At 36.3% G+C, this 23,360-nt stretch overlaps 1 protein-coding gene across 1 annotated transcript in view; it reads left to right on the forward strand.

Annotated features, from left to right (window-relative positions):
* Window positions 1-6,026: 6,026 nt before the first annotated feature.
* Window positions 6,027-23,360, forward strand: part of LOC129010674 (uncharacterized) — an 89,074-nt gene continuing 71,740 nt past the window's right edge. Inside the window, exons 1-2 of the mRNA XM_054445207.1 lie at window positions 6,027-6,367; window positions 10,903-10,967. Of these exons, the coding sequence (XP_054301182.1) occupies window positions 6,290-6,367; window positions 10,903-10,967 (143 nt within the window). The 5' untranslated portion in view covers window positions 6,027-6,289. The remainder of the gene's footprint in view (window positions 6,368-10,902; window positions 10,968-23,360) is intronic.

Here is a 23,360-nt window from a genome sequence, read left to right on the forward strand (position 1 = left end):
TACTGCGATGGACACCTGAGACTTTTGACAAGATTGATCAAAAACCACTATGGGTTACAACTACATTATCACCACACCAGTTGCTTAAAGAGCCAAGATCTTGAGAAATTTTATCTTTTACAAATGCAGATGTACAAAAAGGACATCTCTTCATTTATTATGGAAATTTTAATCTTTTTATGTACATGCACAATGCTTACACACAGTCAAGATTGTGATAATGCATTTTTATTGAGGCAAATTTCTAAAAAAAGTACATAAATCAGAACTCTATAAAAGTCTACACAATTTATACCTCCAGTATTGGAAATGATGCAAAGATGAAATACATAGCATAGTAAATTATAAAAAAATAATGCTGACAATTTAAATAGTGGGGAAAAACTAAAAAAAGAAAAAAACTGAAAAGAAATTTTGACATATGAAAAGTATATTACAGTGACAGATTGCATAGAGATAGTCCGTAGGAGCTGGCCAACTTTCACCTAGTTAGCAGTTAACTATATTTTGAAGTCTTACATAACAATGAATATCTGCTTTTTTCTCTTAGGACATGGTTCTCCTTGGATAATATGTTCACATTCATTTTCTATGTGGTGCTGCTCTTTTTGTAACTCTTCTGATTTGATATACATTGATATTGTGTCCAGAATTGATTCCTTCCAGTGAGTTCTTCGTCTCGCTGACTTCAAGAATGAAGCCGCGGACCTTTGTGTTGAGTGTTACAGCTCTTAAAGATGGTGTGTCCGGAGTTTGTTCCTTCAGATGTTCAGATGTGTCCGGAGTTTCTTCCTTCCGGTGGGTTCATCGTCTCGCTAACTTCCAAGAATGAAGCCGTGGACCTTCACAGTTGAGTGTTAGAGCTCCTAAAGTTAGTTAGGACCCAAAGAGTGAGCTGCAGCAAGATTTATTAAGAGCGAAAGAACAAAGCTTCCACAGCATGGAGAGGGACCCAAGCTGGTTGCCTCTGCTGGCTCAGGTGGCCAGGTTTTATTCCCTTATTTGGCCCCACCCACATCCCACGGATTGGTCCGTTTTACGCAGTGCTGATTGGTCCATTTTACAGAGTGCTGATTGGTGCATTTTTACAGAGTGCTGATTGGGGCATTTACAATCCTTTAGCTAGACACAGAGTGCTGATTGGTGTGTTTACAGTCCTTTAGCTAGACACAGAGTGCTGATTGGTGTGTTTTTACAGAGTGCTGATTGGTACATTTACAATCCTTTAGCTAGACTCAGAGTGCTGATTGGTGCGTTTTTACAGAGTGCTGACTGGTGCGTTTACAATCCTTTAGTTAGACACAGAGTGCTGATTGGTGCATTTACAATCCTTTAGCTAGACACAGAGCACTGATTGGTGCGTTTACAATCCTTTAGCTAGACAGAAAAGTTGTCTAAGTCCCCACTCTACCCAGGAAGTCCAGCTGGCTTCACTTCTTAATATAAGCATTCCCTATTTAATTTTCCCATTTTGTTGCGATGCTTCTGTGTTTTGGCTTTGTGGAAATCCATTCTGCATGCAATACAGAACACAAATTTGGCAATAACAGTACTGGTGATCAAAGAGCAACACTGTTGCATAAGTGTCTTCTTATCCTACTATGCACATAATTATTTTCAAACTAGTCAGCAACTTAGCTGGCTTCCTCAGGTAAATGCAGCTTTAATTTATTAAAAGCTCTGGAATATCATCAGCTGGAAGGAATGCCAACACAGGTAAATGAGGCATTTTTAAACTGACGTTTTCATTCTTGCCGTGTTGTGCAGGCAATCTACTCATTTGATTTTTTCTCCAAATGCATTGAGCTGAATGGAAAAAAGCAAACTTTATTGGTAACACCCTGAAATTCACTCTTGGAAATCTTGATTGCACCTAATTCCAAATCTGTCACTATAGTTGGGGATTCAACTGAAATCCATTTTCTTCTCTATAAAGACAATAACAAGGTAGTAGTTCTGCCTAACATGATGTGACTTTCCTGCGATGGTGATTTTCCAAATTTTAAATGTTTAGAATTTTAGATGATAGGGATTTAGATTTTAGAGATTTTGATCTTTTAGGATTTCAACATTCAGGATTATGGCACTCAGTATTGCGTCTTTTGATATTATGATCCAAACCCTTTAGCTTCATAAAAAACCGAAACAGCTTTTTCTATGCATTAAAGTTTCAAGGTGGAGTTTCTTACATTAAGAGAATCTTTTTAAAGAAAATGTGTGGTGGAGAAATTTTTGAGGAGGACATCTTTATCTAATCATTTCTAGTAAGCAAACTTTCTCTGCTAGGTCAAGATCTAAGCAAACACACAAATGTGAACAACAGGGAAAGAACCCATTGACCTACCAAGACAGGCTGCCAACAGAATTTTGAAGGCTTGCCAAGATGCTTTTATGGAGGTAGAGCGAATGAGATTCCGTAAGTGCAAAATAATACTTTTAAGACTACCCAGAAAGTAATATAAGTGAAATAGTTATATAAGATTGAGTGAGGACTACCAAAACATTGGGAAGAAATGTAGATTTTATCATTCAAGGAAATATAATTTTATTGTAAGATATAATCCTTGTTTTTATAGTCAAATAGAAACATTCATGCCTTAATACAACGTTTGGTAAAAAGAACTAAAGAAGACACCATAGAAGATCTTAACAAACAATGAACTCATTAGGTAAAATATTTGTCATGAAATAATGATTGATTTAGTTGTTTTCTAAAATATTTCTAGTGCCTAATAGATGTTGAAGGAGACTTTGATCATGAAGTGTGTTCTCTGAGGAGCTGCTATTTTTATTTTTATATTTGTTTGAAGTGAATTGTCCTGCTAATTCTTTAACATAAAATATCTTCAATTACATGATTCAACATTTTAAAAAGTGATTAAGACAGAAGAATATGTACTGGGATTTATTTTTGGATCTTTGAAGTAGCAAAGGGTAGCGGAACTCCTTAATCCATAGAGTGGTTATTTTGCTGTATGATGACTCTTGTATTTACTCCCTGAATTACCCTTTCCACTAAACAGTATTAATGAGACATTAGTAGGCTACAGAAAAAAATACTTCTGATCTACTTAGAAATATTCATGAGGTTTTCTCCTGGTGGATTCACATCAAATTTTATTTTTTAAAACCCCAAGTATTTTTATTTGATGATTCATAAGTAAGATGGAAGCTGGCAGGTGGAAATCGCCAGCAGGAAAATAAAATGCTTTGGCTACGCCGACAACTGCTACTGTCCTCCTTTGTACAGACTCTCCTGCTGAAGACTCATGGAGGCTTATTTCAAGTCTTCTTTAGTTCATTGCCTGCATGTTCAAATGGAGCTTGTACTGTGATGCACAGCTTTCTGTCCAAGAATGAGATTTGTACCTCTACAAATCTTCTACACCTTCTTCATCTAGTAAACACTTACGCTACAGGTCTCATCTCAAATCTATTACTATATGCAACTATTGTACATAAGCAAGCCATTTAAAAATGTTAAAGGAAGATATACATTGATATGGTTTGGCTGTGTTCCCACCCAAATCTCATCTTGAATCATAGCTCCCATAATCCACACATGTCGTGGGAGGGACCCAATGGAAGGTAATTAAATAATCGGGGTGGGTTTTTCCCATGCCGCTCTCATGATAGTAAATAAGTCTCATGAGATCTGGTGGATTCATAATATAAAGGGCAGTTCCCCTGCGCATGCTCTCTTGCCTGCCACCGTGTACAGATGGGCTTTTGCTCCTCCTTCGCCTTCTGCCATGATTGTGAGGCCTCTCCAGCCATCTGGAACTGTGAGTCCATTAAATCTCTTTTTCTTTATAAATTACCCAGTCTTGGATATTTCTTCATAGGAGTATGAAAATGGACTAATAGATACATAGAGATACACACACATGTATACATAAAGCCATTTCAAGAGACTTTGCTTCCTAAAGTTTGTAAATGTAAATAAATTTATTGTACCATCATTTAGGTTACTACATTCCTCACTAACATAGAAACAATGTCTAAAATGGGCAGTTATGGGGTTATTAAAATATAATATGAATATGGCTACTGGAAAAAAGTCAAAGATATATTTTGAGGCCACTACTCTACGTCTCTTGCTGTTCTCTTGTACACATTTGATATTGCACAAAAGCCAAAACTTTGGACTCCTTTGATTAAAGGCAAGGTCAAGTAATCCTGCTGGTTCTACCTCTCCTCCCATTTCTTAAGTGAAAGGATGTAGTCATATAAGATGCTGTTTAGTAAAATGGTGCCGTGAATTCAGCATGAAATGTCTGGGCAAGTGTTTTTCAAGTTCTCACATATATACTATATTTCTCTTCCTCCCTTTCCCTCTTCAACCTCAATCCCCATCACCCAGTGTTTCATAAGGTTTTACTTTCTGTAGCTTATACTGTAAAACCAGGAGTTCCCTTCCTCCTCTCCCAAGTATAACCTTGTCTAATAATATTAATTGCACTTTCCCTAACTATACATACCTCCCTGGAGATTTTGATCTGTAATTCTTTGTCTCCTCCATCTTCCTTGAGCATTTTTCATCTAGTGGAATATTTGGTGGCAAAGCTCCATTCTGGAAAAAGTTTAGCCATGCAAGCATAGAAGAAATAAGCCAACAATGGTAAACACAGTTAATGCATGTAGTTAAGTCTTCTAAACATGTCTCTTGAATGATGTCACGTTTTGCTTTTTCAAACTAGGAATCAACAAAATGGAGGAACATTTGAGGTTTGTTAAGAAATTTTGCTTGTTAGCCATAGAACTAAGATATTTTTAAATAAAGAAGGTCATAGTGGGCCATAAATGATGTGCCTTTCTAGGATCCCAAAATGTTTTATTGATTGAATTATATAGAGAGATTTAATGGAACCGTGGTTGAAAAATGCTTTTAAAGTCTTTGATCACTGGGATATCAGTGGAACAAATGAGTTAAAACATTTTCAGAATTTAATCATTTACCTAGGTAACAGGGTTAGGGGTAAATGGCGGGAGAGAAGGGGAGGGCCAGGGCATTAATGAATAGTACTCCCTGTAAAAAGAAGAATTGACTAATAACATCTGTACTATTTAAATTAACAGGCTGGCATATATTGTTGTGCGGGTTTTGCATTGCTCAATTCTTGGGAGGGGGGGCATTCACATTTGTAGTCATTATGGGTCCCTCTATTTATAATGCCAATTTTCTTTTTTTTTTTTTTTTTTGTTTGGGGCTTATTTTATTTTATTTTATTTTTCTTTTATTATTATTATTATTATTATTATTATTATTATTATTATTATACTTTAGGTTTTATGGTACATGTGCCCAATGTGCAGGTAAGTTACATATGTATACATGTGCCATGCTGGTGCGCTGCACCCACCAACTCGTCATCTAGCATTAGGTATATCTCCCAATGCTATCCCTCTCCCCTCCCCGCACCCCACAACAGTCCCAGAAGTGTGATGTTCCCCTTCCTGTGTCCATGTGTTCTCATTGTTCAATTCCCACCTATGAGTGAGAATATGCGGTGTTTGATTTTTTGTTCTTGCGATAGTTTACTATAATGCCAATTTTGTAGCAGATGTTGGTATATTGCCTTAAGAAACTGTTAGATTCCTCTAATTTTTGCAAAGATGCCTTTGGAAAGTTGAAAGATTACCCGATTACTATTAGAAAGTCCTGCTACCAATCAATACATACTTGTCTTGTATAATTTGGACAAAATATAATATTCCTGAACCTTAGATTCCTTGTTTGTAAAATGTTTAAAATATATCTAAATGTAAGAATTGTTGTAGCATATATATGTGAGTATATGAATGTGGCTATCACAGCAGCTGTAAGTGGAAGATATTATAAATATTGCTAAAACATTCTGATGTTTTATTTTAAGCTGATAGTTTTTCTTTATGCTGACTTTACAATGAGTTTTAAACATATACTTGAGTTTATCATTTGTATATAACTACTGATGGAAATCTGATGAAAAGCACTAATAGTAGTTTATAAAAGATTTTTTCAATATGAACGTTTTGTTTCCATTGTGAGAAATTAAATTTCAAAATGTAATTATTAAATGTATGACTGAGTTTCAAATGTTTTTCTATATCCAGCTAATTAAAAATATTATAACGTAATAATAGTTAAATGTCACGTTCACCTTATTAGAAAGAATGCCTTCAAATCAATATTATCATGATTACCATTTATAATATCTTCAGTATACAGGGCATTTATAAAATCTGTAGAAATTAATTTTCTCTAAATGCAACAAGTTTTATGACCAACACTCACTGTCTATAAAAGATGACTTGGTTGGCAGAAGAGGAAACAGTTTCTTCAGACCTTCCAGCCCCAGTCAGCCCTGGTGACATTGCATATCAGGTAAACCCCCAATCCCTGGCCACATTTGATTGGTCCAAGATGGAATGTGACCCAAGCTGAGACAATCAGACTCAGTCTCTTGATAATTAAACTCAAGAGCCCCCGTGACTGAATTAGACAGTAATGGATATTCTACCTATAAGTTAGAGAGAGTTGGAGACAGGAAACTAAACTCACTTGAAAGCTGCTATTATGGAGAAACGAAAAAAACTGCTTTGTAGAAGCTAGCCTGGAAAAGTAGAGAAGTTGCCTGAGAGAGGGACAAATCAGCTTTAAGAGTTTTTCATTTTTTTGTTAGGGCCTAAATATACTTTCTGTATTTGGTAACTCTGAGATAACCTTGTATTCTCTTGTAAATTCCCCCTTCCATTTGAACTTGAATGGTGGATTTCTATTACTTTCAAATGAAAAATACTTGATAGTTGTCTTGTTTCAGGGAAGATTTAATAAGGTTATATCCTGAACAACAACAACAAAAGCCTTTTGTTGAGCTACTGTCCTTCCAGTGAGACACACACACACACACACACACACACACAATCTTTCCAGATCAGTTGAAGAGGATCATGGAGGCAGGTACCGCTTTCTTTTTCTTTTCTTTTTTTTTTTTTTTTGAGGCGGAGTCTCACTGCGTCGCCCAGGCTGGAGTGCAGTGGCGCAATCTTGGCTCACTGCAACCTCCGCCTCCCGCCTTCACACCATTCTCCTGCCTCGGCCTCCTGAGTAGCTGGGACTACAGGCGCCCGCCACCATGCCTGGCTAATTTTTTGTATTTTTAGTAGAAAAGGGGCGTGTTATCCAGGATGGTCTCGATTTCCTGACCTCGTGATCCACCCGCCTCGGCCTCCCAAAGTGCTGGGATTTACAGGCCTGAGCCACCATGCCCGGCCCTGGCAGGTACCACTTTCTTTCCTCTTTCTTGCATACGAATATGAATGAAACTGATTCCATCATTTAGGAGATGAACGCTCAGTGAATATCCTTCTAGTGGCTTCTGGTTCTTCCCAATATGCAGTTTGGAAGACCATTAGGAATAATTTCTAGCCATTTTAGATGCATGTGATTTCCACTGGATAAGGAACTAGAAAATAGGATGATGGTGCCATTTTCCCAGAGGTACCTAGAATAGGTCTTGTGTGGCAGTCTTTATAAGGCACATGATAAAGCTTCATAATTTTGCTGAGTAGAAAAATTAGTATGAAGAATGTCTTTTACATCCATAACAATGGAAAATTTAGAACTGGTAATTCTCTTCTGGATTATATTATATTTTGTGGGATTCATTATGTTTTTTCCTTTATTAATTAATGAGGCAATTGGTCAAATCTGGTAGTATAACACTGAGCATTCCAGCATCCTATGGAACCTACCTTGCTATCCTTGTGGGAAATTTCTTAAGGTTAAAAATTTGATTATGGGAATAATAAAATTAGGCAGACTTTGAATAACAAAATTGTAGACAACGGTTCTAGAAGGCTGAATCCTACAAATAAAATAGATCTTGGCACTTCTTGGAATTCATAGAGAAAAACACTGGCTGCCATGATAAATAGTGTAAGATGGTGATTTCATTGTGTACGATCTCTGATCAAAACCATACACTATAAAGGCCATATACTGGGTGATCATTTGATTATCCTGTGTCTGAGGATACTCCTTTGTCCCCTGTAAAACGAAATACGAATTGTGTATGTGGGCATGTGGCGGTCATTTAACCTATCACTAAATGCAGCTAATTCTGGATAAAAGCAGCTGTTTGACATATGCCCCCCAGACTTACTGAGGCAGGAAGCAGGACTTGGGTTATCCAACTGATGGTTTGGGTTGTAATATGCTGTGCCTTTATTTCCACAAAACAGCCTCATTGTGTTGAGATTGTTTGCCAATTCCTTTCTAGTAAGCCTCATGGTAATGGCATATTACTTTTAATGGGACTTTCAGGACACCAGTCAAATTTTGTAAATTATATTTTAATACTTTGGGTTTCTTTGCCTTCACGAAAAGAGAGAGAACCTAAGGAAAGTTGGGGAAAAAGTAAAATTTTTCCATTACAAAGACTATTGAAAGATGAATAAATTTATAAAATGGTTTGAGGAGGTAAAAAATAACTGATTTAACAACGTTATAACACAAGAAAATGTTGAAGAAAGAAACAAGTATGGAACAATTGAGAGGGATTCTGTGTACTTCATGAAAACAACAATGAGAATGTAACTCGGTTTTATAAACAAAAATTAATGCTTTATAGCCATGACCACATAACATCATTGGGTTCCCTAAAAATATTTCAGCATCCCTACCTTGTTAATTCACATTACAAACTATTACTAACTTAACTATGTTGGGGTAAAATATTGAAATTATAGAGGAATTTTAACAAAAGGCAATATTATATCTTCCAAATACAGAATAATTCACATTCCTGTAACAGGGCCCCTAATAACTAGAAGTCCTGACAGACCTTCAGTAAAGACCAAGAAATGATCAACCATAGTAAGAATCATATTTATAGGCAAACAATGCTTCTTAAAGTACTTGATCACAATTTGTCTATTTAAGTAGTTTAATCAACACCCTATATTTATGCAGTCTTGTTCAAAACTGTGATTTGTATAATCAAACATTGTATGGAGTATAAAGTTAAGCATAAATTCATACCATATAAAGTTTCAATTAGTGGAGGTAAATTATTGGGGCATTGCATTAGTTCAGTCCAAGCCAACAGGCAGAAGAAATAATTGTCAAGGAGAAAGAAAAAAGATAACTTGTTGATTTGTTCAAGGTCATTGAGTAGGTTGGTAATTAAGGTTATTCTTGATCTCTGCTTCTGGTTCTCCAAGAGTACTGTTCTGACCCATCATCACCATAAAGCCACCCTATAGTTGACCTCACCCTACTGTTGAGCAGTCCTTTTGCTCTCCATAAATATAGAATGCTGATTGTAATTTGCTGCTAGATATATTAAGAGGTCAATTTTATTTCAGTTTTTCTAGCTCCACAAGTATATTTGAATACTACAGAGGTATATTCCTCCTGATAATCACTAGGGGTAGATAATATATCAAATTACAATAATTAAAGATTTAGATGTTAAAAGTTGGGGGTATTGATAAGAGGCAGAGAATATACTCTGATTTTTAAAAAGAGAAAAAATGAAAGAGATATAAGGAAAGGAAAAAAGAGAGAAAGCAAGCAAATAATCAAGCACAAAGTCATGACAAAGAGTGAAAATAAATTTATTTTGCTGGTTAAAAATTAACAGGTATCATAAAACCAATGACAGTCTTCTTTGATAATGTATCAACTCAAACCCAATAAAAGTAGTTGAACAGGTCATGCTTCTGCCTTTTTTTTTTTTTTTTTTGCCCTTTTATGTAATGCCATTCTTTCATTGTGATGGTGTTACCCAAAGTCGAAAAAAATTTATGGCTAAATAAAGTAATTAATGTTAACCACCATTTTGTCATGTGAAGGGTGAGGATTGTAAATAAACATCAAAAGGAGTAATTGTTCTTTAGATGACGTCTGTTTATAATAGGAGGCATGAGTTATGCAATGCATCTCAAATAAAAGATGTTTTATTACCATCATTGCACGTTACCTGAGTTAATTATATGATCAATGTAAAGTTAGATAAGTGGAGAGAAATAGTCCACACTGGGGATGGGTACGCTGGCTCACTCCTATAATCCTAGCACTTTGGGAAGCTGAGGCAGGTAGATCACTTGAGGTCGGGAGTTCAAGACCAGCTTGGCCAACATGGTGAAACCCCATCTCTACTAAAAATACAAAAATTAGCCAGGCGTGGTAGCGGGTACCTGTAATCCCAGCTACTTGGGAGGCTGAGGCAGGAGAATTACTTGAACCCAGAAGGCGAAGGTTGCAGTGAGCCAAGATCACTCCGCTGCACTCCAGTCTGGACAACAGAGTGAGACTCCATCTCAAAAACAGACAAACAAAAACAGAGATAGTCCATAGTCCACAATGGGTCTTAGAGGATAATGCATTCTGAGCTACCATTTCAAATTAAAAAAAAATTGTTAACCTGTTTCCAAAGACATTGATCCGTGTTTGACTACAGCCAATAATGCCAACATAATGCCAGGTATAACCAGGATTTAGAATAAAACTAAAAACATATGTACACACACACTCGTAACGAGGGAATTATATGGAAAGTTCATATAGTCACTTCTAACTTGAGTATTGTATGACATTGCTAAAATTTTAAAGAATATGTTACTTATTTTTTACTGTTAATCTTGCTAGATAATTGGCAAGATAATAATATTTTTAATTTGAATATATGTCATTAAACATAACATTTCCAGAAACTTGTTAAGGAAAGAAGATGAGTATAAATGTTTATGGCATGTAAGACAGTGACTCTAAGGTTAATAGGCAAATCAAGTTGCTGTAGGAAAGGAGAATATTACATTTGTTTTGTTTAAACCACTAAATTGGTGGTAATTTGTTACAGCAGCAAAGATAACTAATATTTATCTCATAACATTCTTCATCCTCACTTTTTCCAGCTTCTACAGGGCCTCCCACATTCCTTGGCTTGTGATGTCCCTTCCCCATCATCAAAGACAGCAACGTGGGTTAAGTCCTTATCATATCACATAACCCTGAACTTACTTCTGTCATTACATCTATTTCTCTGACTCTGTTCTTCTGCCTCTCTCTTCTACTTTTGAGCGTCCTTGTGACTACATACCCAGAATAATCTCCCTATTTTAAGGAGAAATCTTGATTCCATCTGCTACCTTAATTTCCCTTTGCCATATACTATAACATATTCACAAGTCCTGGGTATTAGAATGTGGACATCTTTAGGAAGTCATTGTTCTGCCTACCACAGATATATTGGGCAAATAGTTACCAAAGAAAGCTGGTATAGTAATAGTGATACCTGGCAAAATTGTGTTTAAATCAAAATATATTAGTAAGGAAAGGGAGAAACTACAAAATGATAAAATCTACCAAGAAGATATACAATGTGATTGTCAATAAGAAGTAAAGCCAAGACTTGGAGCTAGGTTTGTGTCTACCGGTCCATGTTCCTACCAAGAAAAACCTCTAAAGAACACAGACCTATAAAAACCTCTACTTGAAGCCCACTGTGCAAGTACTGGTAAATTTCTTGCCCAAAATGGAAATAATAATTATAACCTACACCACAGGGCTATTGTAAAGAATACCTTAGGATTGAGACACACTGCAGCTATCATATAAATGTTAAATAAAAATAATGCTTTCTGTATCCTTATTGGGGTTGGGCAAATCCAGATGTATATTATACTTTTCACATATTTCAAAATATTTTCAAATGTTTTGGTTTGGGTTCAACAAAAACCTCAAGTACAAAAAAAAAAAAAATAGAAAGGAGAATATTTTTTCAGACGGAGTCTTGCTCTGTCACCCAGGCTAGAGTGCAGTGGCGCGATCTCCGCTCACTGCAAGCTCCATCTCTGGGGTTCATGCCATTCTCCTGCCTCAGCCTCCCAAGTAGCTGGGATTACAGGTGCCCGCCACCATGCCCGGCCAATTTTTTGTATTTTTAGTAGAGACAGGGTTTCACCGTGTTAGCCAGGATGGTCTTGATTTCCTGACCTCGTGATCTGCCCACCTCGGCCTCCCAAAGTGCTGGGATTACAGGCATGAGCCACCGCGCCTGGCTGAAACTATGCATATATTTTTAAAGAACTAGAAAAACAAGCTGAAGCTAGCCACTGTATTTAAAGCTATTTATTCCTTTCATTGGTGACTATCACATTATTTACATTTTTCCCTTTGTTGCAAACTTACAAATTCATATTGTTCCCTTTTTTAGTATATTTTATGTACTAACTTTCTTAGTCATTTAAAAAGTTTTTTTCTGATAATATAATAGTGATATCTTTATTATCAATTAATGAACTATATCATACTAATTGATTTTTCAGGCAGTTGACAGAACAGCAAGTTATAAATATTTTAACCATTTGAGGAGTATTCTTCCTAAAATATAGTACATAGTTCCCTACTGAAAAGGATATACTGATAAAATATAACTTTTGTTATGTGGGTCAAAAAGATTATGAAGTTGAAATAGTCTATTTTGTTGTCATTTGACTTTTGGAGTTTTATTTAGCTTTCAGTTTTGTGTCATATCTACATACATAGGTGGATATTCCATCAAGGGCAGGGATTAGTACTCTCTGAGTTCAGCATGGTGCTCTGCACACAGTAAGTGGGTGGTAAATGTTTGTGAGTTATATATTATGAGCTAAATTGTGTCTCCTGAAATTCATATATTGAAATCTTAACCCCTAGTACCACAAAATGTGACTGTATTTGGAAATAGGGTCTTTAAAAGAGGTAATTAAGTTAAAAAGAGGTCGTTAAAGTGGGCTCTAATCCAGTATGACTGGTGCCCTCATAAAAAGAGGAAATTTGGACACAGACACATACAGAAGGAAGATGATCTGAAGACTCAGGGAAAAGGTGGTCATTGCTCTTTGATCTCAACCTTCTAGCCTCCAGAACCAGGAGAACAAAATTTCTGTTGTTTAAATCAATCACCCAATCTGTGATACTTTGTTATGACAACCCCCTAGAAAGTACTGATAAATGATAATCCTATGTTGCCCTATGAGAGAACAAAGTTTGCCAACAGAACCTTATGCTTTTATTATTCTTATGTCTTCCTTCCTTCCTTCCTTCCTTCCTTCCTACCTTCCTTCCTTTGTTCCTTTTCTTTTTTTGTCTTGTGCCTTCTTCGTAGGTCTCAAAGTATCAACTATGACCTATTACTTAAAAGTGCTTGAATACTAGAATATTCACTTGATACAAATAATTAAAACTCTCAAAGCCTTTGTGGTTGTTTTTATTTCTGCATTTCAAGTTGTATTCTGAGCTTTTCTTTGGAAAGATTCTAAGTAACTGGAGTTATAGCAGCAGAGTTCTATTTGAAACTCTTTTCTGTACTAACGTTATGACTTTGTCACTTTACTTCTCTGTCAAAGGAGACTGGTGATAATACTTTATTAGGGAGCAGTGGGATTCAAATGAAATACTGCATGTGAAAAATTACTTTGCAGACTTAGAAGTGTAACACAAACACTCATCATCATAACTAGAATTCTGGCCTCCTGACAAATATCTGTTGACAAGTAAGGATTTGTTGTACCAGTCAGTTTATTGTTAACCAATAATAGATTATTTAAAACACTGATAGCTGTAGCCCTATGTTGAATCGGGACATACATCAAATGTATCTAGTCATTTCTTTGAAAATAGAGGATGATGAGGAAAAGTTCTAAATTCATGTTGTGAAAGGATCGTCTGTAGTTTCTTTGGAATTTTTTTAAAAGTTAAAGAGATAAAATTTTTTCTTTTCTCTTTTAATAGTTTTGAATTATATTTTTCCCCTCATTTAAACTTACGTTTTATATATTTTTGATTAGTTAGCATGACATGCCTTTTTGTTGTTTTGTTTTTTTGAGTCTTGCTCTTGTCACCCAGGCTGGAGTGCAGTGGCTCAATCTCGGCTCACTGCAACCTCGGCCGCCCTGGTTCAAGCTTCTCCTGCCTCAGCCTCCTGAGTAGCTGGGATTACAGGTGCCTGCCACCACACCTGGCTAATTTTTGTACTTTTAGTAGAAATGGGGTTTTGCCATGTTGGCCAGGCTGGTCTTGAGCTCCTGACCTCAGGTGATCTGCCCACCTCAGCCTCCCAAAGTGCTGGGATTACAGGCGTGAGCCACTGCGCTCGGCCAGCATGACATATCTTTAAAAAAATTTTTTTTGCTCTCAGCCCAGACTGGAGCGCGGTGGCATCATCACGGGTCACTGAATCCTTGAAATCCTGGGCTCAAGAGATCCTCCCGCCTCAGCCACCTGAGTCGTTGGGATCACAGGTGTGCACCAGCACCACCACGCCTGTCTAATTTTCTTTTTCTTTTTTAGAGGCTGAGTCCAACTGTCTTGCCCAAGCTGGTCTCAAACTCCTGGACTCAAGCAGTCCTCCTGCCTCGGTGCCACCACGTGCTGGGATTACAGTTGTGAGCCACTGCACTTGACCTGATATATCATTTTTTTAATCCTCTTAATTTTTAAAAAAAGTTTTTTATTTTTAAATTGTGGATAAAATTGTGTACATTTATCATGTACAACATGATGTTTTGAAGTACATATACATTGTGGAATAATCAAGTTACATTCTACAGTGGTTCATATGACCACAAATTTATAAAAGTTCAAATGGAATTTTTATTAACAATGGTTAGTTTAGATTTTATTTAATTTGTTGACATACAAGTATTAAATGTGACTCAAATGTGAGTATGTTGCCTAATGTATCTATTTTCTCTTTTATCAGTTATGTTTTATGAAGCAATTTGAAAATAAATAAATTAGCCCCAAACTATATAACCAGTGATACCCAGTTTTAAATGCAATTATTTTCAAATGTGTGGTGGGTGACACCCAACAGTTGTCGGTTAGCAGCAGCCTCATGGTAATTAATGCACCTAGTTTATTTGCCAGATTTGTCTGGCCACTTCATTATTGTCTACTTGTAAAATTCAGTATGGTGCTTTGAAAAGAGGTACAGTATTTATTTTTAGATTAGTTTATGTTCCAATAGCTTTTCAACATATTCCTATCTCTTCTTTTTCATGCTAGGTTCATGTACATGTCACACCTGATGTTAGATCCTCACACCTCTGGGTATGTTCTAAACCCTCTCAGTGAACATAGGCTTGATAGGATGAGAGGATGGCCCTTTTAAAGGACCAAAACCTTAAAAATGACATTAGTCTTTACAGAAACAAAAGGCCTCTTAGTAAAAGTTGAGGATGCAAATTTATAGCAAAAGTCTCCTTCAAGTTAGATTTACTTTGGTAATATTCAGATTTGGGGTTTTTAACACCTGTTTTAGAATCTGAAATGTGAGGTGTAGGATGTGTCTTGTTTTTTTTCTTTTATCTTTCTTACTTTTTTGTGATAAAATATACATAATGTAAAATTTACTGTTTTAGCCATATCCTTTTATTAAGTGCCGTTTTTCTCAAATTTTCTGTACTATTAAAAAAACTTTATCTGAAAAAACTTTATCTAAATGGAAAACACAGCCTATTCTTTAATCCAGTTAGGTCCCAGGAGATGCTCCTATAAAGACCAATTTTCCTTTCCTTGTGATCTGGTGAGACCTGCAGAATTGTATAGAGGATTTCAGCTGCAATCTTTGTATTGTGAACTCGGCCAATAAATTGCTCCATGCTCCAAACACGTTTCCCTTTTAGGTTATTGCACCACTTGTGGACTGTTTTCCTTCCCTAGAGGAAATATCAGTATGGTCGTAAACGAGAAAGTTTCTTCTGAGCATCCAAGAACAGGAGTGGCAGCAGCAGTAGCAGGGAGTGAACGTGGAAAAGTGGAGATACGTGTTTTCATGAATTTGCAACCCATCCCGCATTTTCATTTTCCTCTTTTTTATGCCTTTTCTTATTTCAGAGGTCACTTGATATATTATGAGAGTGAATATTTTTATTTTTATCTTTAAAAATACTTCTTTGCTGATTTATTTAACATGTTTAATACAACAGAGCTTGAGACAAGCGCCAGGAGAGCTTGAGACAAGGGCCAGAAGCCTCCCCGATTTACAGCATAGCATATTTTGAAGAGTCCCTCCTAAACTGTGCTAGAAGACAGACATTTTAGATTCTGACTCTTAAAAAGTTAGACTTTTCATGATAGAGAAAGAGGTACTTACTAAGAGACTTATTCTCTGAAAAAGAACAAAGATCTGCTAATTCATTGAAAGAGTAAAAAGTCAAAAAAAAATCTTACATTTCCTTTGTAGTGTTACGCTTTCCATGAAAAATGATTAAACGAGTCCTCTTTCTGTAGAAGATAAGTCACGGCCTAATACAAATGTGAGTTCCTATTTGCAGATGGTGGTATATTTTTATGGCATGTGCGATCACAGTTGCAGGCACATTTTATTTCCTTCCAAGCATGATGTTGCCGTACCTATGCCTTGAAAACATAACGTCTCTATCTTCACTGACTGAGGTGACTACCACGAAAACTTTACATGCCAGTGTGAATGGGGAGGGAGGGTTGTGAAGGAGGGGAGGGGCAAAATGTGGGAAATGGAAAGGCATTTTACCAAAATTTACCAAAATATGACCATGAGTACATTCTTTTTTAAGGCATCATTTGTATCTCCTTCAGAAAACTGTCCCAAGACTGAAAAATCAAAGAATTTTATTATATTATCTTTTATAATATAAATTTAACTTTAATAAAATTTAATAATCTATTTAAATGTTATTTTTTATAATATACATTTTATTATTTAGTTTTGTTTTTTGGTCAACTGAAGGAAAGTTTACAAATTTTTCATTCAATTTGTGATAATTTTTTGGAATGCCACCAATATTCAAGACTCTAGATTTATTTACAGGCCTACCTGGTGACTGAAAACCCAGTTTAAATTGTTAGTGCAGCCTGGGCAACATGGCGAAACCCTGTCTCTACAAAAAAAAAGGCAAAAAAAAAAAAAAAAAAAAAGCAAAAATTAGCCAAATGCGATGGTACATGCCTGTAGCCCCAGCTACTTGGGGATCCTGAGGTGGGCAGAACCATGAGCCTGGGAGATTGAGGCTGCAATGAGTTGAGATCGCGCCATTGCACTCCAGCCTGCGCAACAGACTGAGGCCATGTCTCAAAAAAAAAAAAAAGTTAGTGAACAAAAATGAATCAGAAATTCAATAATTCAGAATTATATTCTTCTTTTTCTTTTTTCTTTCTATTTTTTTCATTAAAAAACCGAAGCATGGTTTTTAGAGGAAGGAAGGGAGTCAGACACAATAAAACATATTTTAGATCTTATTTGGGAGAAAGAAAGAGTGAGGTTCCTGAAACTGTAATTTTTCTGTGCAATGAACAGTCTAAAAGGATGATGGTATGATTAAATGGATGAAATTCTTTATGTATTAGACTTGCCTTATCCTTATGTTTTCTAAAATTGCTGCCAGGTGTGATTGTTGTCTTCAACTATGTAGTATGTACAAGGCTCACATTAAACCATTTATGGATGTTTTCTCCTCCAAGCCTCAATACCATATCATGAAGAAAGGATTATTGAGCCATTTCATAAATAAGGAGCTTGAGCTTAGCTCAAGTTAGAGCAGGTAATAGGTAGCTAAGCTAAGTTTTTACTACAGTCTAGCTGTCTTAACTTTAAAACCTCAGGTTCGTTTTACACCACCTTTGTCTCATTATCTAAAGAAGTGAATTACTAAGCCTTATTGATAAGATGTCTTCAGAGAGGCAGCATAATGTCATGGTTAACATAACATGTACAGGCTCCAAGGTTTGCTTACTGGGTCAAATTCATGCTTTTCTATTTTAGGGCTGTGGCCAAGTTATTGAACTTTCTATTCCTCTCTTTCCTGTTCAATAGAATGGGAGTGTTAATAATGTCTACTTCTGTGAATGGGAATAATAATTGAATAAGGAGTAAATAAGTTAATAGTTAAGAACACATATTTTGGAGTTAGATGCTGGGGTTTTCATTCCAAGCTCTATCACCAATTAGCTAGGTGACCACAAAAGTCACTTTAATCTCTGAGTATTAATGTGTCAATATATTGCTAAGCATATAGTGCTGCAAGTGTAAGTTATTTTACAGATGTATATATATGCTGTGGTTTGAATGGTCCCCCGGATTCAAGTGTTGAAACTCAATCCTTATTGAAAGGTGGGGCCTTTTTGGGAAGTGATTAATGGACTAGTGCCGTATTAAAAAACCTGGAGGGGACTAGCTTAGGCCCTTTTTGCTCTTCTGCTCTTCTGCCATGTGAGGGCACAGTGTTTGTCCTTCCATTTTTCTGCCTTGTGAGGACACAGCAAGAATGTCCCCACTGGACACCAATGCTGGCGCCTTGATCTTGAACTTCCCAGCCTCCAGAACTGTAAGAAATAAGATTCTGTTATGTATAAATTACCCAGTCTGTGGTATTTTGTCATGGTGGCACAAATGGACTAAGACAATATATAATTTTAAAAATATTATGTTTAAAAGATTAGGGTGGGGTGGCCAGCTTCTTCATGCACTATGCTAATGGCACACCTGATCCAACCAATCTTTCATACCCTATGTAAAACACCACCTCCTCAAGCTCATCTATAAAACCTCCTGCACTTCACTGTGGAAGCAGCAACCCATTTTCTCTTTTCCTTTTATTTATTTATTTATTTATTTATTTTTTGAGATGAGTCATGCACTGTCACCCAGGCTGGAGCGCAGTGGCATCATCTCAACTCACTGCAACCTCCACCTTCCAGGTTCAAGTGATTCTCCTGCCTCGGCCTCCTGCGTAGCTGGGATTGCAGGTACGTACCACTATACCCAGTCAATTTTTGTATTTTTAGTGGAGATGGGGTTTCACCATGTTGGCCAAGCTGGTCTTGAACTCCTGACCTCAGGTGATCCACCCACCTCAGCCTCCCAAAGTGCTGGGATTACAGGGGTGAGCCACCGTGCCTGGCCAGCAGCCCATTTCTCCAGGACTCCTCTCTGTGCAGAGAGCTCTTCTCTTTCTTTTGCCTGTTAAACTTCCCCTCTGAACCCGAAAAAAAAATGTTATTCTTCAACTTACTTTTAATCTTCTTGTAGAACACCCATTTTTTCAGTTTAGGACTTTTTTTTTTTTCATTTTAGGACATAGATTAAGATTAACCTTTTGTTTTAACAGTCTCCTATTTTTTCTATATTTGTGCTCTGATTTCTATTATCATACTACTATTCTAGGTTGAACTTTTAATCAACTCTTGCATAAACTGTTGAAATAGGCTGGTCTCCTGCCTTGAGTTTTTCTTCCCCTGAATCTATCCAGCATACTACTGCCAAATGAGTCTTTTCAAACACCACTTTCATCATTAATAAGCTAAACAGAACTACTCACATGAGTCATGCTTTCCCATATCATGGAGCTACTTTTCCTTTTACCACTTCTTTGAATTTCTTTGAATCTCTACCTCTGTAATTGTAGAGAAAAAACTCTCATCTTTATATTATACTCATGGAGTATCTAGGAGTCAGAAGAGCAGTAAATGAGCTAGAGGCAAGAACGAGAACTGCCTTTATTTAGTAAAACGTTTCAAGAAATGATTTTGATCATAGAAAGACCTAAGAGCATGTCAAAGATGAGACCGAGAGATGGGTAGAGTTCAACATATATATAAAGATGTGGGAAAGGTTGGAGAAAAAATACTCAAAGTAGGGAGGAAGGGAAATTATAGGCAAGAAAAGGGCTAAGCAATATAATGAATGTCTCAAGCTGTATAAGAGATGATGATAGAATTGAAGGAGGAGAGAAAACAATAAAAGGCTTTTAAGAACAGGGTTATGGGCTATAGTTAATAGCAATGAATGTATGGTATTCTTGAGAATTGCTAAAAGAGTAGATTTTAAGTATTCTCACCACAAAAAATGCTAAGTATGTGAGGTAATACACATTGCATATGTTAGTTACCTCAATTTAGCCATTCTACAATGTATTCCACAATTTCAAAACAACATGCAATACATGATAAATATATACAACTTTTTTGTCTATTTAAAAATTTAAAGAAATTTAAAAAAACCTGCTCTCTGATATTGAAGTTACGCTGTGTGCTATAGTGTAACCCTCACTGTTATACCTTAAATATTTAAGAAATCTCTATTCTCCATTTTAACAGTTAAGGTCCTGGCAAGGGATAGTCACTCAAATTTGGTAACCAAGGAGAGTTTTAAAAGGGATTACGTAAGAGATATCATCAGGATTTAGGATAACAGAGAAGGGATAGTGCAGTTGCCTAGACCTAAAGGGGTATAGAAAAGAAGCACTGACTAGAAGGAACCCAGAGAGAGCCTGTCTCTTAGATGGGAAGGCCATTCACCTGATATTATAGGAGCTGTAAGTAGGTGAATGCAGGCAGATGCAGCAATCCACCAAGAAGGGAGCTTAAAAAATTAACTCCTTTACGTTTCTTTACCCCCATACTCTGATCTTGCCAGCATCTTCCATTCACCAAACCCAACTGGAAATCAGTGGGCACGGGAAACCATTGAGCAGAACATACCTTTCAGACTCCCAGGTTACAAGACGAAATGGATAAAGCGGAGAGTGATTTAGAGATGCAAACAGAAAACATCCAACACGTACAAACTGTGTGAGTTATATTTGGGGAGATCAGAGAAAAGGAGGCATGTTCCATGTTTGGGTCAATACATGGTAGACAGAAGGAAGCAGCATCAAGAGTCAAGAAGCAAGATGTTGAGAACTTGGCCAAAACTGGAATTAGAAATAAATAGGCACAATGTAAAAACCCCATCAGAGGAGGCTCACTAATTTTCCTCTTCAATTTGAATGGGGATTTCATTCAGTGTTATTGGAATCTCAAAAGGTAGAGTGAATCATCTATAATATGGGTTATTTGCTTATTTGTATACGTATCTAGCTTTCTTTACTGTAAATCTCCCTAAAGATAAGGGAGGCTGCCCACCTTTATTTCATCCCATACCCGCTAAGACAATGACTTATATATAGTGTGTGTTCCAAAATTATATGCTAAATGGATTAATGAATGAATGCAATTTCCCTGCTCAGAAAACTTCCATGGCATCCTGAGATTGCCTTTCAATACCCCTAATAGTATTGCTTCAATCCAACCTTTTCAGGTACAATGCTATTTTGCTCTAGGTATTTGATTAGTTATTTTATTTTTTTCAATTTTGGAAGAGATGGGTATCTCATACATTGCCCAGGCTGATCTGAAGCTCCTGACCTCAAGTGATCCTCCCACCTTGGCCTCCCAAAAGACATGAGCTCAGCTTGATTAGTTATTATTATTATTAGCTACCTAGACATGCCTTGATTTTTGATATCTCTTTGTCTTTGCTCATTTCGTTTCTACTCACTAACTCTCCAGACCTTATACATGCCTTTAAATGCAGCTCAATTTTAACTTCAGAGATAAATCCACCACTGACCTTAGTTGCTGCCTCTCAACTTCATATTTGAAAACTTTACAGGTACTGTGGAATTAAAAATATTCAAAACTCTTGTCTCTCATTTATCACTTGAAGAAATCAAAACTTGGAGAGGCTAAAATGATTTATTTGTTCAAGATCTCTAGCTGACCCATCCTAATTACGGCAGGTTTGGATGGTGTCTTTCCCTCAGTTTGGTGCTTTCTAATCAAGTATACCTAGATCCCTATGTAATTCACACCTTTAATATTTTCCCCAAAGCTAATGAACTGCATGTGCTTACCCAAGATAAGGCTGCATGGCCCAACTTAAATACCAAATTTATGTTAAGTCAGTGTGGTATTAATTGTGCACACATTTATCTTTGATTGATAAAATGGGGAGGTAAATGATTTCATAAAGCATCCAGTCTGTAGTTGCTGTTTGAAAAAAGAAAAAGAAAAGAGGTCCCAGTGAAAAGTTTGGGAAGTGCAGACTGCCCTGTTGTGAAGTGTGGAGAATATTTAAACTGAAAAGCACCTTAGAATAATTTGATCTAATTCTTTATTTTACCAGACAGATAAACTGGCAGGGAGGCTGAATACCATTGCCTTGATTTGTACAGAGATAATGTTAGAATTAATATCCAGGTGTCTAATTTTAGCCATATCCTTTGTATTACTGTATCCTGTTCTAGAAATTGTTTTAATGTAAATGTTGGTTTCAAAAATGTCAACACTCATGAAGGGCAGTGTTGTATAGATGTGCTAGGTAGGAAAACCTGGATCTGTGCCATCTTGACTTGGTGTCACCTTAACACTCCATGGTTGGAGAGACCAGTATTTCTAGGTTCTTGCTGCTTGGCACACAGCGTAGGTAAACTGTTGCAGTGATGTAGAGATGGAAGCAAATATCACTGAGCTGGCCATGTTCCCACAGACATAGTTTAATTATGCCTATCTGTTTAGAGAGACAACACTCACTTCCCTTAAGTTGCTACTGGTTTTTAAAATTATAATAATCTCAAAAGGTAGAGTGAGTCAGCTAAAATATGAGTTATTTGCTTATTTGTATACATATCTTGCTTTCTCTACTGTGAATCTCCCTAAAGATAAGGGAGACTGCCCACCTTTATTTCATCCCATACCCCCTAAGACAATGCCTTATATATAGTGTGTGTTCCAAAATTATATGCTAAATAGATTAATAAATGAATGCAGTTTCCCTGCTCAGAAAACTTCCATGGCATCCTGAGATTGCCTTTCAAATACCCCTAATAGTATTGCTTCAATCCACCTTTTCAGGTACAATGCTATTTTGCTCTAGGTATTTGATTAGTTATTTTATTTTTTTTCAATTTTTGGAAGAGATGGGTATCTCATATATTGCCCAGGCTGGTCTCAAGCTGGGCAATATATATCCCTTTTATCCCCTAATGAATTTCTACCTAACACTACAATTATAATTTTCATCAGTACAACTTACATTTTTTTCTGTTTGAATTCTCATTAAATTTTAATGTATATGATTGTAATTTAAACAAGTTGTTTCCAAAATTCTGTTCTGTCAATGTATGTTTGAGCATCTAACTTTAATATTAACTTCCTGGAGGCTTTTATACGTTCACATGTAACAAAAAACCGAAACAAGCAGTAACTAATATTAGCTAGTAAATGTGGTTTGAAATGGCTAGGAAAGGTTAGGAAAATGGAGTCCTTTTATCATGTTACATAATGCAAAGTCAAAAGAAACACCATGTTCCTCCTGAGATGGAAACCTCTTGTTAGTTTTCATCACGTATACCTGATTTTGGCTAAGTCATAATACACATTGAGTTAGACCAGAGCCTATTTTTTTTCTTCTTTTAAATTTATGCTTGTATTTCTACAGTTCATATTAGAAGGAAAAAAAACAGGAAATAAAAGTAGTGTGAGTCCTAAACAATCTAAAAGGAAATGGGAAAGCTACCCAATTCCATAT

The sequence above is a fragment of the Pongo pygmaeus genome, chromosome 10 (assembly GCF_028885625.2).
Source record: "Pongo pygmaeus isolate AG05252 chromosome 10, NHGRI_mPonPyg2-v2.0_pri, whole genome shotgun sequence".
NCBI lineage: Eukaryota > Metazoa > Chordata > Mammalia > Primates > Hominidae > Pongo > Pongo pygmaeus.